Source organism: Dromaius novaehollandiae, chromosome 4 (assembly GCF_036370855.1).
Source record: "Dromaius novaehollandiae isolate bDroNov1 chromosome 4, bDroNov1.hap1, whole genome shotgun sequence".
NCBI lineage: Eukaryota > Metazoa > Chordata > Aves > Casuariiformes > Dromaiidae > Dromaius > Dromaius novaehollandiae.
In genome coordinates, this window is record NC_088101.1 from 77,104,426 (window position 1) to 77,118,248 (window position 13,823).

A 13,823-nucleotide genomic window follows, 5' to 3' on the forward strand; every position below is an offset into this window, starting at 1 on the left:
TACTGATGCTACATGCACTTCTGGGTCCAAGTACCAAACTGTAGTTTTGGCTTAATTTCAATGATAAAGGACAAAATTAAGTTTGGTGTTAAGCACTGAAGTGAGGCATCCCCTATCCGTACTTCCTCCTGTGTGATCTTTCATATGGCCTAGCTGACCCGCACATCTGCAAATTGGATTTGACATTTGCTAATGTGCAGGGAGAAAGGGAAATGAATGGAGCATCAATATCCTGCCTCCAGTGTGCTGGTCTACAGTGCAGAAAGGGTAAGTAAATACTAATTCTTCCAGTGCTGTGGGTATTTATCTCCTTCCAGCCTCTTTACAGCCAAAACGAAGAGCATCTAGCCACCTTCTGCTCACCAACAGGACCACAATGAGCGACCCATGAAAACAAACTCACAGATAGCATCTGGCCTTCATTTTGCACATTTTGTAGATACTCCCTCCTTCTTGATTGTGGTCATTGTTTAAGGTTAATAGAAGTGGACAAGCATTAGATATTCAGTATAAAAAGCACTGTTCTGAAACACACGCCACAGTGATTACTGACATTAGCTACAAAATCCCTATGTTGTTCAGGTGCTGTTCTAACCAGTGCCAACATCTACAGGGCAAGAAACAGACCAGCAGTTTTCTTCTCTTAAAAATGGAAATGATCAAATAATATTCTTCATACACCTTATACCAAAGAAAATACAGTAGGGTTTGTTGCTCAGGTTATGTGGTCAAAAAACACTTTACCCATGCTTTCTAAGGGTTTGAACAGAAGTCGTGAAGTTAAGCACAGAGGATTGCTTTCTATCAATTCTTGCACATTTACACACAAATATTTACATTCCTCTGACACATCTACTGAAGAGGAGGCAGTGTCCAGAAAGCTCCTACAGCCTTGCCCACACTGAGTAGTTCCCTCATTCAGAAGTAAACTCCACTGTTCTGGGATTACTCACAGAGTGGTACAGTTCAGTGTGAGCAAAGCTATTAGCAAGTTGTCTTTCATCTTTCCATTTCACATCTCAGAAATCACCAGTGCTCCTGGAGCAACATGACTTCTCTAAACCGAGATCACACAGAACAACAAGGGCCTGATTCTTATTTTAGACAATAATTTAAAGCTGATTGTGCCATTCTTACTCATGCAAAACTCTCACAAAAGAGAGCTGAAGGACAGTAGGATTGGTTCGCATCCTGGCTAAGTTGCACTGTTCAGAAAACTGGTTTTGAAAATGGCATATTAACTTCCCATTTTGGACTGGCAGAAAATTTTTTTCATAGTGGAATGAGCAAATGAACAGTTAAATATCAGGTGCTTGTTGTTAAAATCAATATGGCTTTATAGTAACATTTTGTTCTTCCAGAATAATAGAGGAACAGAGTGAGTGTTTTAACCAGGTCATCATATGTGATCAAAGGTACATTTGGACACAATCGAAACATAAAAAATCTTTCCCCTTTTTCTTAAGAAAAAGTTTCATTGACTATTTTTTCCTGTATATGCTATTAGCAAACTTACAGTGGAAGCACAATCAGTGTGAGCAGCAGAGCTGGTAACTTTTTATGAAACGTTAACAACACCCAGTATGTCATAAACAGATTCCAGTCTTCAGCTATTACAAGTAATAATAGAACACTGAAATTAAAAAAAAAAAAAGCTACGTCAGCCCCATTTTACTTCCTTGAAGCATATTAAGTAGTTTCATTAAAAACAATTTTAATAGAAATCCTCTGTATTCAATAATTTAGAGGGAAATGCACTTAAAAGGAGTTTCTACTGCACATCTTTAAATCAGTTACAGTGAATATTACTATTTACCGAACTCAGAAGAAATAAGATCCTCTTGAGGCATTGAATCAGATGAGTAATTGTAACGAGAAATAATAACACAGAAAATGCCCTGTTTTTAAATATGCTGCTGCACATAGATGTTCAGTATCTGCATCAATCCTTTTTAGACATTTTGAAATGCAAAACAAAAATAGAATAGAAGCATTATTTCTTTTATAATGATTACAGAATGATCTTATAGCAAAGAAGTTACTTTTAAGGCACATCAGCCACTCCGTATATACTTCACTTCCATTAAAATCCAATTGTCGATTACATTCCATTTCCATAGATTCCTTGGATTTTATGAGGAAAAAGAAAGGGGAAGAATTGTGTTTACAGGCAACAAACCTCATTTCAAAAGCAGTGCAACAGTGAAGCTGCTGTGTGTCTGCAGGCTGGGAAACTGCTCTAAGATGAGCATTAAGTGACAAGAACAGACCTTTATCTTGGTAGGAATGAGTATCTCTAAGGAAGCTGTCCAGTAGCTCAGAGGTAGTAGCTATGTACCATACGTTGCTTTGGTTGCTCTGGCAATTGTATAGTTTATTCAGATTAAACAAACCTGAACTTTTTCGCTATGTTGCTACCTACAAACAATCTGAGCTTGTCTCAACTCTTCCTGATGTCATTTTAAAATGAATTCTCCATTTTGCAAAAGAGAAAATGGCTTGTAGTTTCCTTTCAGTTGCTATGTTTTCTAATATTTAGTACATACTTGTACCAAACCATTTGTTATTTACAAAGGGATGCCCTTGAAAGTAAGTCTTAATGTCCTTTCTTTAAGTGCAAAGGTCTAAATAAAGCTCCAATCTTTTCATGACTCCAAGCCTTATTTCATGAAAGGCTCCAATAAGTTATGGACTTACACTTTGAAAATATCTCAGTTGTTTCTTTAGTGAAATCAAGCAAACTTCTAATACCTTTGGTGCAATCATCTAATCCTTACTTAGGCAGAACTCCCACTTGAGTTGGCCCTGAAGTTAAATTGTCTATTGAATTAACACCAGATTCTTAAAAACCGACAACCTGCTTTTCCAGGGTTAAGTGAACCAAATGTTCATAATGAAAAACAGAAGCAAAAACCAAAGTTACTGCTCTATCATTTCTACTTATGCCATTGAAATTTGAAGAGAAGAGAGATTACAGACACCTTTCAGACATAACAGAGAGTTTAAAGAAGTGGATGTCTAATGAGTCTCAGGTAGAAATTCGATCTAGCTGTTTCAAGAAGCCTGCTATATGAGATTAGATATCATTGCATTTCAAAGAGCAGTTTACTATGGAAAGGTTAATTTGAGGCAGATGCCAAATCCTACAGCCTATGGAAGGGGTGATATGCATAATAAAATGGAGCAGTATTTTCACCCGCAAACAGAATACACACCTGGAGAAGGGATGTAAATGTTCAGCTGAATCTTACACTCAGTATGCATTCAGTGATGAATGTACAGACACCACCTTGTCTCTCATTCTACCCATCAGTTTATGAGATATTATAAATCTACAGGAAATAGAGTTTGCTTTAATAATTATTCAAACTCTTTCCCCTCCCTTTCCCTCTTCCCCTCCACGAAAAAATAATCTGAAGTCACAAACTAGAAATACAAACAGGGAAAGGGAAAGAAAGCAGCATTAATACTAAAGGTTTGTAACAGCTGCACTTCCATTTGAAATTTGTTCACATACACCACTGACAATCTGCAATGTATGTTTCTCATTAAAAAAATAAAGGATTTAGTTGCTCTAAGACTATAAATACGAAGGATTTAAAGACTTTAGTTGTGTGGTGATTGCTCTTCCTCTGAACATCTGCATAGCAGACTACCTCCAACTGCCTGTCTGAGAATGAGAGCAGCACCCACCCAGCCCCTGAGATGAGCCCTTCTGAGGGGAGACCTAAAAACAGCAGAGGAAAAAGTTCCCCAGGGCACATGCAAGTTGAGCTGGTTGGAAAATTGATTTTTTTCCCTCAGAAAATATTAGTTCAGTTCACCAAAATGGTTTTGTTTGAATGGAAGTTGGTTTAAGAAAGGCCCCCCTTGCATCCGGGCAAGCCACCTGCTCCAAGATAGCGAGGTGCTCAGGCCACCGATCTGAGAGTGATGGAGCAGGAATTTGCTGCCGGGCAATCCAGCAGGAGGGAGGAACAGATGGGGTCATGGGGTGCATGTGCTCTTTTTCATATTTTGTGAAAACATTCAAAATTCCCAGGTGTTCCACTGACAAATGGAAAATCCTGGGAAGATGGGGAAAACATTTCCCATCCAGCTCCATACACTAAGACTTCTCCAAAGAAAAAGAAAACCCCATGCTTCATGTTTGACTTAAATCCTGTGTAAAATCACCATTCAGAAGGTTTTAACAGTACAAAGGTTTATTTAGAAAAGTTTGGATTGTTCTTTAGGGTTTTTTTGGCAAACATTTAAACCTTTCATAACTCAAAAGACTGTCAGTGCCTGATACCTAGCATCTTTCCCTACATAACCAGTAAAAGCCAATTTCTTACTGTGACAAGCCCATCAGAGGCCCCAACTGCTCTATGTGTATATATATATGCACACATATATACACACACACACACACACACACACACACACACACTCCAATCTGCTATTCCACCACCAGTACCACTTAATCCTTTCCTCTTGATGTTTTTGCTTTGTTTCGCACAAAATTCCAGAGCCCATGCAAGGTCATTGCCTCCCAAACTCAGTGTGTTACCCCGCCTTCCTCTGGTGATCCCCATGTTCTCCCTCAGGGTTCAAAGGAAACTGCCCCCTTCCCTGTTTACCCACCCAGACCCAGCACAGCTCCTCCAGCACCCTGTCGCCATTCCACACCACGGCAAACGTCCTCAGCCTCCCCCACCCTTCAGTCCTCACGCCCCGCACCGCCACTCAGCACCTCTGAGGGAGCGAGCCTGCTTCCTTCTGTCTCAGCACAAACATTTCCCTCCCTCCTTTTTCAGCATAGAGCCCTTTCACTTTCTTTTAACTCCACTCCTGTTCAAGGCAAATCCTTCCCTCCTATCCCTCCAGCTCAATGCCGGAAGTTTTTCTTCTTCTTCTTGAAAAGTATGTGTTTAAAGGACCTGCGAAAGTCCTGGTTGAAGATGGTGTAGATGACTGGGTTGAGGGAGCTATTGCAATACCCAATCCAGAAGAAGAACTTGAAGAGAGTCTCAGGGATCTCACATGCCTCCCGGCAAATACCATAGAGGCTGTAGCTGAAGAAGAAAGGGAACCAGCAAACTACAAAGACCCCCATGACCACAGCCAGCACAAAAGTGAAGCGTTTCTCCCGGGCCTGGGCGACTTTCTTACGACAGATGCTGCTACGCTTCCGGCGACGGCGATATGAGAAGAACTGCATGGAGCGACTGCTAGAGCGGGACAGACGGCTGCTAGAGTGCTTGGAGGAATATGAGTAGGAGAAGGACTGGCTCTTGCTGCTTTTGCGGGGATGCTCCTCCCGACTCCGCCTCCGTCTACTCTCCGAGGTGCTGCTCTCCTCCAGCTCAATGTCCTCCAGCTCAGAGGCTTTGCGCCACTGGTGCATTGAATAATGTCCGTTCTCTCCCAACTGCATCCTCAGGGAAGTGCAGCCCCTAGCAGCCCGGCTCAAGCCATTCTCAGTCTGGGAGGACCCCTCTGGCATCGTACGCTTCTCAGAGAGGGTCCTGGTCCTCAGTTTGGCCACGCGGTAGATGCGGATATAGACCAACACCATGATGAGGCAGGGGGCAAAGAAAGAGCCAATGCAAGAAGAAAGGATGTACCACGTCTCATCATTGAGCTTGCACTGCGGAAAGACATCTCCCTCAGGGTCCCGGTACATGGAGATCAACGGCGGGAAGGAGATGACGGCTGAAATGAGCCAGACAGTGAGGATGATGGCCTTGATCCGCCGGGGGGTCCGTTTGAGGTTGTACTCCACCGCCTGCGTGACAGACCAATACCTGTCGAGGCTGATGGCGCACAGGTGCACGATGGAGGAGGTGCAGAAGAGCACATCCAGCGCCAGGTAAATGTTACACCAAGCCTTGCCGAAGTACCAGTAATTCATGAGCTCGTTGGCCAAGGAGAAAGGCATGACCAGAGTAGCCACCAGGATGTCCGCGCTGGCCAGGGACACCAGGAAGAGGTTCTGGGGGGCCCTCAGCGCCCGGCTGGTGAGCACGGCTATCACCACCAGCACGTTGCCCACGATGGTGAAGACGATGAGGAAGCCCACCACGGCCGCCAAGCTGGCCACGGCCGCCGGCGAGTAGGGCGAGGGCGGCTGCAGGAGGGCCGAGGCGGACGGGGAGGCGGGGGGCAGCGCCAGGGAGCCGTTGGGGGCGCCCAGGCTGGCGTTCACCACCACCAGCAGATCCATGGTGCGCGTGCGGGGCGCCGCCGTCCTAGAGAGCCCCGCGGAGCCCCCGCGCCGCCCCGCCGCCGCCCCGCCGCCGCGCCGCCCTCATCTCCCCGCGCCGCCGCCTCCAACGGCCGCCGCGGCGCGCGGCTCCCAACGGCCGCCCGCCTCCCCCGGCCCCTCAGGGCAGGGCAGGGCAGCGCCGCCCCGGCGCGCCGGCGAGCGCGGCCGCGCTGCCTCCGCCCGGCCCGCGGCGAGGCGGCAGCGGGGCACGGCTCGCCCCCGCCGCCCGCGCGGTCATGCCCGGCTCCGCGCAGCCCCCGGCCCCGCAGAAGACGCCGCCCGGCCAACGGGAGTCCGCGGCGGGAGCTGGATCCTGGCAGGCGGCAGGCTCCGGGGCAGCGGCGGCGTGCAAGCCCATGGGGCGCGGCGCCCCCGCTCCGGCGGCGCGGCAGCGCGCTCTCGGCGAAGTCGCGGCTGCCCGGCGGCTCCGTCCTAGTCTTGCATCGCGCTCCCAATCGGCGGCGTGCCGCGCCGCGCCGCGCATGCTCAGTCCCGCCAGGTGAAGGCGCCGCGCCCGCCCCGGCGGAACACCCCGGCGGCGGAAAAACCGCCCCGGGCGCAGACGCCGCCGCCGCCGGCCGCGCCGGGCGGGTCGTGGGCCGGGCGCCGTCTTGCCAGCGCCTGCGGCGGCGCGGCTGCGCTCCCCGGCAGCGCGGGCGCGGAGCCGCTGTCCCGGCCTGGGGCGGCGGCGCTCCCCGCAGCCCCGCGCAACTTCGGTTGCCGCTCCGTGGCCGGGCGGGCGCGTCCCCTCGCCGCGGGGCCGCCCTGAGGGGAACCGGCCCCCGCGGAGGCAGCAGCGGCCGAGAGCCGACGATAAAAGTTATCGTCGCCGTGGGGAGCGGCGCCGGGTCCGCTCGGCGCGGGCGCTCGGCAGCGGGTGTCCGGCGGCGCCGCCTGCGGTGGCGGCCGGCGCCCGCTAGAGGTCGGGCTTGGCCGCCCGCTCCCGCGCCGGGGGCGGGAGCCGTTAACGGCCGGAGCGCGCCGCGCTGAGAGAGTTCAACTCCCGCCGGTGCTCAGCTTCCCTCGGGGGAGATATAGTGTGTATATATATGTACTTAAGTGTCGGTTTAGTGTATGTGCTCTCCTGGACGGAATCCGCTCCTCTGCCGCGTGGTTAACATCGGCTCGTGGCGCGGCTGATGTGAGCGTGAGCTGTCGAGAGGTTTGGGAGCGCGCTGTGCTCCCCTGCGCCTCTCTCCGTGACAGGCCGCCGGGAAACCGTCGGGTAAAGCTGAACTTTCCGGGGTGGCAGCTGTTGTCTGAGGGGAGCGGGAGTAAAACTCTGGAGGGTTCTCGGCTTTAGTTCTGAAAGCTGGAAAAGATAATATGGGAAAGCCCTGCAGCAGTTAAGTGTAGTTCTTCCATGGTTTGGACTTTGTTATGGCAAAACATCCCTTGGCTTGGTCACGACTGAGTTTTGCTGAGACTGTCTCTGGAAGAAATGAGAGGCTGTGGTTACATTAACCAGAGGTAACCGGTGTGGAGCGAGTGTGGTGGTTTCACTGTGCTGCCTCCTGGCAAAGGAGGGAAGGGGAGGGGAGCCGCAGGCTTTCCTCATTCCCACCCATTCCCTGTTCCCTTCCTGCTGTGAGGGGGCTGACGGACACATCCAGATCTCAGCAGACAGCCGTGTGACAACCATTACCTTCAGTTGTAAAGAAAATTTGAGAAATGACAGTAAAACTGAAGTCAGGGCCACTTTAATTATTATTTTTTTAATTGGACCTGCTCAGGGGAGGGTGGAAGAACCTAGTCTGGCATAGCCCTAGTCTATGGTAAGTCTTCTGCATGATCCCGAGAGGAGCTGCAGTTGTACTGCGCTGGAAAATACCTTTTCCGTTCTCAAGCTGCTTCCTCCTGCCAGTCTTCCCTGCCACCCCCCAGGGCCTCTTTCTATTTGTGACACCATGAGCTGGGTTTTAATAATATAAAGACAACAGCAATATACATCTCTTCGGGGGAGCTCTTGGTGCCTGGGTTTTGAATCACGCATTCTTCAAAGCAGGAACTGTCCTGGTCTCTTTGGTGTTATGCTTGCTTTTCTTGTGCAGTGCTGGAAAGAGTCTGTGCTTGTGTAATAATGACAACAGTAGCATAACCCTACCCACAGGATTAGCTGTGTTCATTTAAGGTGAGCTAGTGCATGAAACCATCCACAGCTAATTACTTCGCTGGTTGTTTTTAGTTCAGGATAATATATTGCTTGTATGATCCATGGAAATGTTACTGGCCTGTGTGGGATGGACATTTGGTCTCATCATAACACAGCTAGATCCAGTAAAAGATGTAGATACCTGCAGCAGGACTTACAGGGTGCAGTGGTACTGAAAACCACAGCTTGATTCAGATTCTGTGGGGCTGCCTAAACTCCTTCATCATCACCCTGCTGCCTTCTGAAGGAACTTGGTGTTTTGCATATGGGCATTCCCAGTCTGAGCAGCTGTCTTCTGCCTCCTACATAAACCCCATCTGGGCACAGAAATGCAATGTTCCTAGGTCTAGTGAGGGCCACAGTCTGGGAGACACATTCTGCTTACTGCTGCCAGGATCATACTCTTTATAACACAAAGAACTGGGGAGTGAAAGAGCATGTAATATTCAAGAGAACTTCTCTTTTGGTGTCTAACACTTATATCAATAAAATACTTGGTGGTCTGCTGGTTTAAACAGAAGAGCTTGGGGCTTTGCAGAGAGATACTCGTTTGATTCCATTTTGGTATGACCAGTGAGGGCTACTCTGTTCTCTGTCAGTTCGTTAGGTAGGGTACATGACTGGATTTTGAAGGGTCGGACGTGAGTAAGCTCAGCTCTGATGAGTAAGAAAAATCTTCTAGAGTTTATGATCTAATATCTCTTTGGTAAACAATTTACTCTGAATTTTTTTTCATTTGAAAACTAATCAACAAACATTGTTGTGACTGCATCTCAAAGAGAAATGATACAATTTTGAAACCAAACTTTGCTAGGTAACAAACTCAAATAAGACTGAAATACAGAAGCTGTAATCACCTCAACAACCAAAGCGTGACATATAGAACAAAATGAAATAGAGATCTGCTACCTCCTCAAGTCCCCCTAAACAGAAAGGCAATCTGATGAGGAGGGCTCTTTAAAAAAGCCTGCAAAGCAATGGTTACATGGATGGAAGCTGAGGTTATTGAAGTTCAAACACAAAGTAAATTGTACATTTTTAACATGAAAGCTAAATAGCTGCTGAAACAGCTTCCTAATATTTGTGGTCAGTTCTTCATATTTTGAATCTTTGTAATGATATCTATGAACTCAGATGACAAGGTGCAGGAATTTAAGGTCTAACCTTTAATGTGACTGACATTAGGCAGGAAGCAAGAATTTAGGATCAAACTAGTTCCATCTGGGTTTAAAATGCAGTAAATACAAACTGTGAAATCACACAAACATTTGGAAATCAAGAACTAACTAACCACATGGGTACATGAACCTCCTGATATTAAATTCCCTTAGTAGGGTACTTAGAAAGTCAGGCTGAGCAATCTCTCTTACAGAGTTTTATGAGCAAGTATGACTTGAAGTGGTACGAGCTGGAACTTGAAATAAATGCTCAGTTAATGAGTTTGGGCTACAGGTTAAAAGAGATTGAACTTTTCAATCAGATTTATCTTTCCTTTGCTCAAAATAAGCCAATACAGAAGTTTCAAAACAAAAGGAACCAGTCAAGCAAATGTCTGAGCAATTATTTGTATTTGTCAATTGTAAAAGATGCAGGAAAAATTAAAATTTTAAGACTAATAATATCTATGTTGTCTTAGGATTTCTTTAGCACTAGAGCTGTATTGTAGTACTGGAATAATTCAGTCAGTAGGATATGCTGACACAATAAGCCCTAGGCACACGTGTCATTTCAGCATAACTCCAGTGAAGACAGGGAAGTAACTTTGGATTTTCGTCCATGTAGCTGAGATCCAGTTTGGGTCTTGTATGCCTAAGTAGCAGTGTATCACCACAGTTCATGTGTACAGAGATGGATGAAGCATATGCATAGATACTAAAAATAATCTACCCTCATGAAACTCTGCTTAGACAAACATAGGAGAAGGGAATGGGTAAACAGCAGTGGATAAGCCAAATGTGGTCATGCTTTTGAAAAACAGTGGTTTGATATAAAAAACAAAGACTGAGGTTCATAGAAACTTGGCAGGATAGCTAGACAACTTGCTGTTCTTGGTCCTTCCCAAATACTGCCCTTATACTGATTTCAAATGCATTTCTCCTTGCTATATCAAGTTAATTCTCAAAACTAGACTCCTAATAGCAGCTCCTACAGATGGGCCTGCGTTTGAGCTGATGTTTGTCAGACATTAACAGGTTACCCTGAAAGAAACTGGGGCTCAAAGGCAGTATGACGCTCCTCTAGGCAGTAGAGCCTGGACCTGGCTTAAGCTGATTTAAGCCCAGTTCTAAAGCATCCAGCAAATACTGTGCCATAGCCCATCCACCTGCTCTGCCCTGCCACTGATGCTCTGGTTTCTTCACCCAGCATCCCATTACAAAGTTCGCCTCACAGGAGGCTAAGATCCCCTGACAGCAGAACTGTTTCTTGGTTTGCTGTTTCTAATTCTTGTTGTTTTTTAATTGGATTCTCCAGTTGGACTGGCCTTTAATTTAGTTTGATCTACAAGAAGACTGTACTGGCCAAAGAGGCCTACCACCTCCACTTGAGTTTAAATCTGGGGAAATCAAAAAGCTGTCACTAAGGGAATGGTGTGTGGCCAGTGTTGGCCTGAAGAACTCAAGTCAAACTCAGGCACAGTTATGAAAAGTCACATCAACGCAGGTACTGAAGTTGATGGAAAGATTCCTGTTGACGCCCACACCTTTCCACTTCTGTTAGGTTGTGTAAGAACATTTGCTTTGAATAGTGTAATTTGTCACTTAGAAGTGCACACTGTGCTTGCACAAACATAGATTTAGGAGAAAAAAATGTCCCAGCTGGTTTGCACTTTCAGACATGTTTTTGTCACTTCCATTTAAGATCCATTTAAGATTTGCATGCCCAAAAGCTTGCCTGTTTTTCATTTGCAACTGTATCAGCTTATCTAGTGAAAAAACTACCTCTCTCTACAAACCTGCCTCTTTATATACCATGTCATCATGGTTGCAACCATGCTATTAAAAAATGTTCTTCAGAGCTTTATTACATGATTAAAAATGAATCTCTCCCTCCACAGAAGCACAAAGTTAGCATTTCTGAAGGAAATATGTCCACTTTCTTCATGAAAGTATTTGATATTTGATTTTCAGTGGGAACTGCGCTCCTATTTCCCTATACGACTTTGAAAATGCATTTTAGATGAACAAGAAAAGGTCTATAGGGCAGTCTGATTTAGTAAACATCTGGTAGTGCTCTTTAATCTCTCAAACTAAGCTTTTCCTCAATAGGGAAAATTATGCAGTCTTACCAGCTGTACAAAAGCTGTCTGCTGACAAAACATTCTGAACATCTATATACTTTTTGAGACATGACTTGTGTTATAAATCTGTTCAGGATGCTATGATCAAATAGAATGGGTTAGCTGGAATCTGTAAGCAGTTGAAGAGATAAGCTGCAATACAAACCATGTGATAGCAAAATGGGAGAAGAGGAGAAGAGTAATAGCTTGTCCTGGATGTTGAAAGAAAGGAAATAAATATAAAGAAATGCAGTTACTTTGGAAGGAATTCCAGGTACATTAAAACTTGAATATCAGTTTCAAGGGAAAGACTGTGAAATTCTGTGGCATTAAATAGACATTGCGGTGTAAATTCTGAAAAGAACTCAGAGTAAACTTTGAGTATCCACAAATGGAGCCACATTTTTGAAAGAACTCAGTGCCAACCCACTTCTGTTGTGATGCTTATAATAGCATCTGTTAATTTTTTATTTGAAAATGTAGCTAGTTATTTTGATTAAAAAGAAGAAAATTGAACTCCTTTGTAGATCTAGGCATCAGCTGACTTTTTGTTTGAACACATAGTTTGGTGCAATTATGTTTTTCACTTGTTAACTGTCCCCAAAATATATTTAAGGCTAATTTAAATCTTAAAGATTTCTTGAAGCCCACTATAAAATGGAAATTAATGTTTGGGGGAAGAATACTATAGGTTTTTTTTTTCTTTTATCAACATTTCAAATATTGCAGCAGAAATGTGAGAATCCAGTTTTCTAGAAGCAACTTTTCCTTTTTAAAAGAACCCAACTTTTGGACTTAAACATTTTTCCAGTTTTTATTTTTTTTTAGTAGAATGTCCAGAGAAGCAGAAAACTTTGATTAAATTTAGTCTGGTTGAAACCCATTTTTCTTTATGAAAGTATATTTCATGACAATTAAGGAGTCAAATGACTCTGACTTTCTTGATGGGGAACTAAAACTCAGTTGCCATGTTGAAGTTAGTATTACACTTGAGCTGAAGTTGAACAGGGGAATGTGGTGGTTCAGCTCCCTGAAGTGATTTGTCTTCTCTCACCTATTTTTAACACTTTTTTGTGCTCTTTATAAAAAATTGTTCTTTGTGAGACGGTAAAACAGAAGTCAGATAGTGTTAGTTCCCCACATCTTGGCTGATTCGTTTCTGTAAGTCTTTTTTGCTATTGTAATAAGAGCACATCAGCCATTACTGTGTTTCAGAGAGTGCCATTGATTCAGCCGTTTGAAACCAAACCTGGGGTTACCACAGAAGCATTTGTTCGATTCTCCCTATTACTAGGCAGTCATAAAAAATAGTCAAAAAAATTACTAGGTAGTCATAAAACATAAAATGTCTCCTCTTTTCTGTTTTACTATTTGTACTGTTTCTCTCACCTGTATTCACTCTAAGGCTTCTTCATTTCTTATTTATTTAGTCAGTGCTTTAAAGAGCCCTCACAGACACCTGTACTGGTAGCTGTGCCATTTGCACAGGATGAGTGTATTTTTTTTAGGGCTCTGCACTGTATTTGAGAACTCTTCCACGTGATTTTGGTGTTCTTTTAATCAAACTAGACTTCCGCACAGTAATGTGTATGGGAAGTGCAGCAGCTAGTTTATCATTCTGAACTTATACCAAACATGCATTTTTTTGCATTTTGAATGAGGTTACCCAAATTTGTAAAAGCTTCACCTCAGCAGAAAAAATGATGTGTAGATAACTTATCTGTGATATTGTCTATTTCTAATTTATTAATTGTAGGGCTTGTTTGTTAGGCGTAAGTTTGAGACAGTATGTTTTCATGACATATTTTCAGCTGATTTAGTTATGAGACAGATCTTGGCTACAAACCCTTACATCTCCACACTCTTCATTTTTCTATTGAAATACCCATTTCCACAGTAATGATCATGTAGAAGAATGCATTCCAGTAGATTTCAGTGAAGGTGGGGAACAAGATGCAAGCTTGTCTGTCACCAAGGTCCATTACCTCCCAGCTGCCTCTGCTTCCTTGCATATTTCTGATACCTTTGCTTGATATTTTGAATTGTTATGTGAGGGAATTCAAAGGCTGATACTACCTGCCTGACAGTTCACTATCAAATCAAATCCCATGCAATTCAGAACAAGAGGCATCTATCATTTTGTA

General features: G+C 44.8%; 1 protein-coding gene across 1 annotated transcript; it reads right to left on the minus strand.

Moving 5' to 3' along the window:
* Positions 1-720: 720 nt before the first annotated feature.
* ADRA2C (adrenoceptor alpha 2C) lies at positions 721-6,335 on the minus strand. The gene has a single exon (XM_026122033.2). It carries the CDS (start codon positions 6,206-6,208, stop codon positions 4,871-4,873), a length of 1,338 nt encoding a protein of 445 aa, XP_025977818.1. The 5' UTR covers positions 6,209-6,335; the 3' UTR covers positions 721-4,870.
* Positions 6,336-13,823: the final 7,488 nt, after the last annotated feature.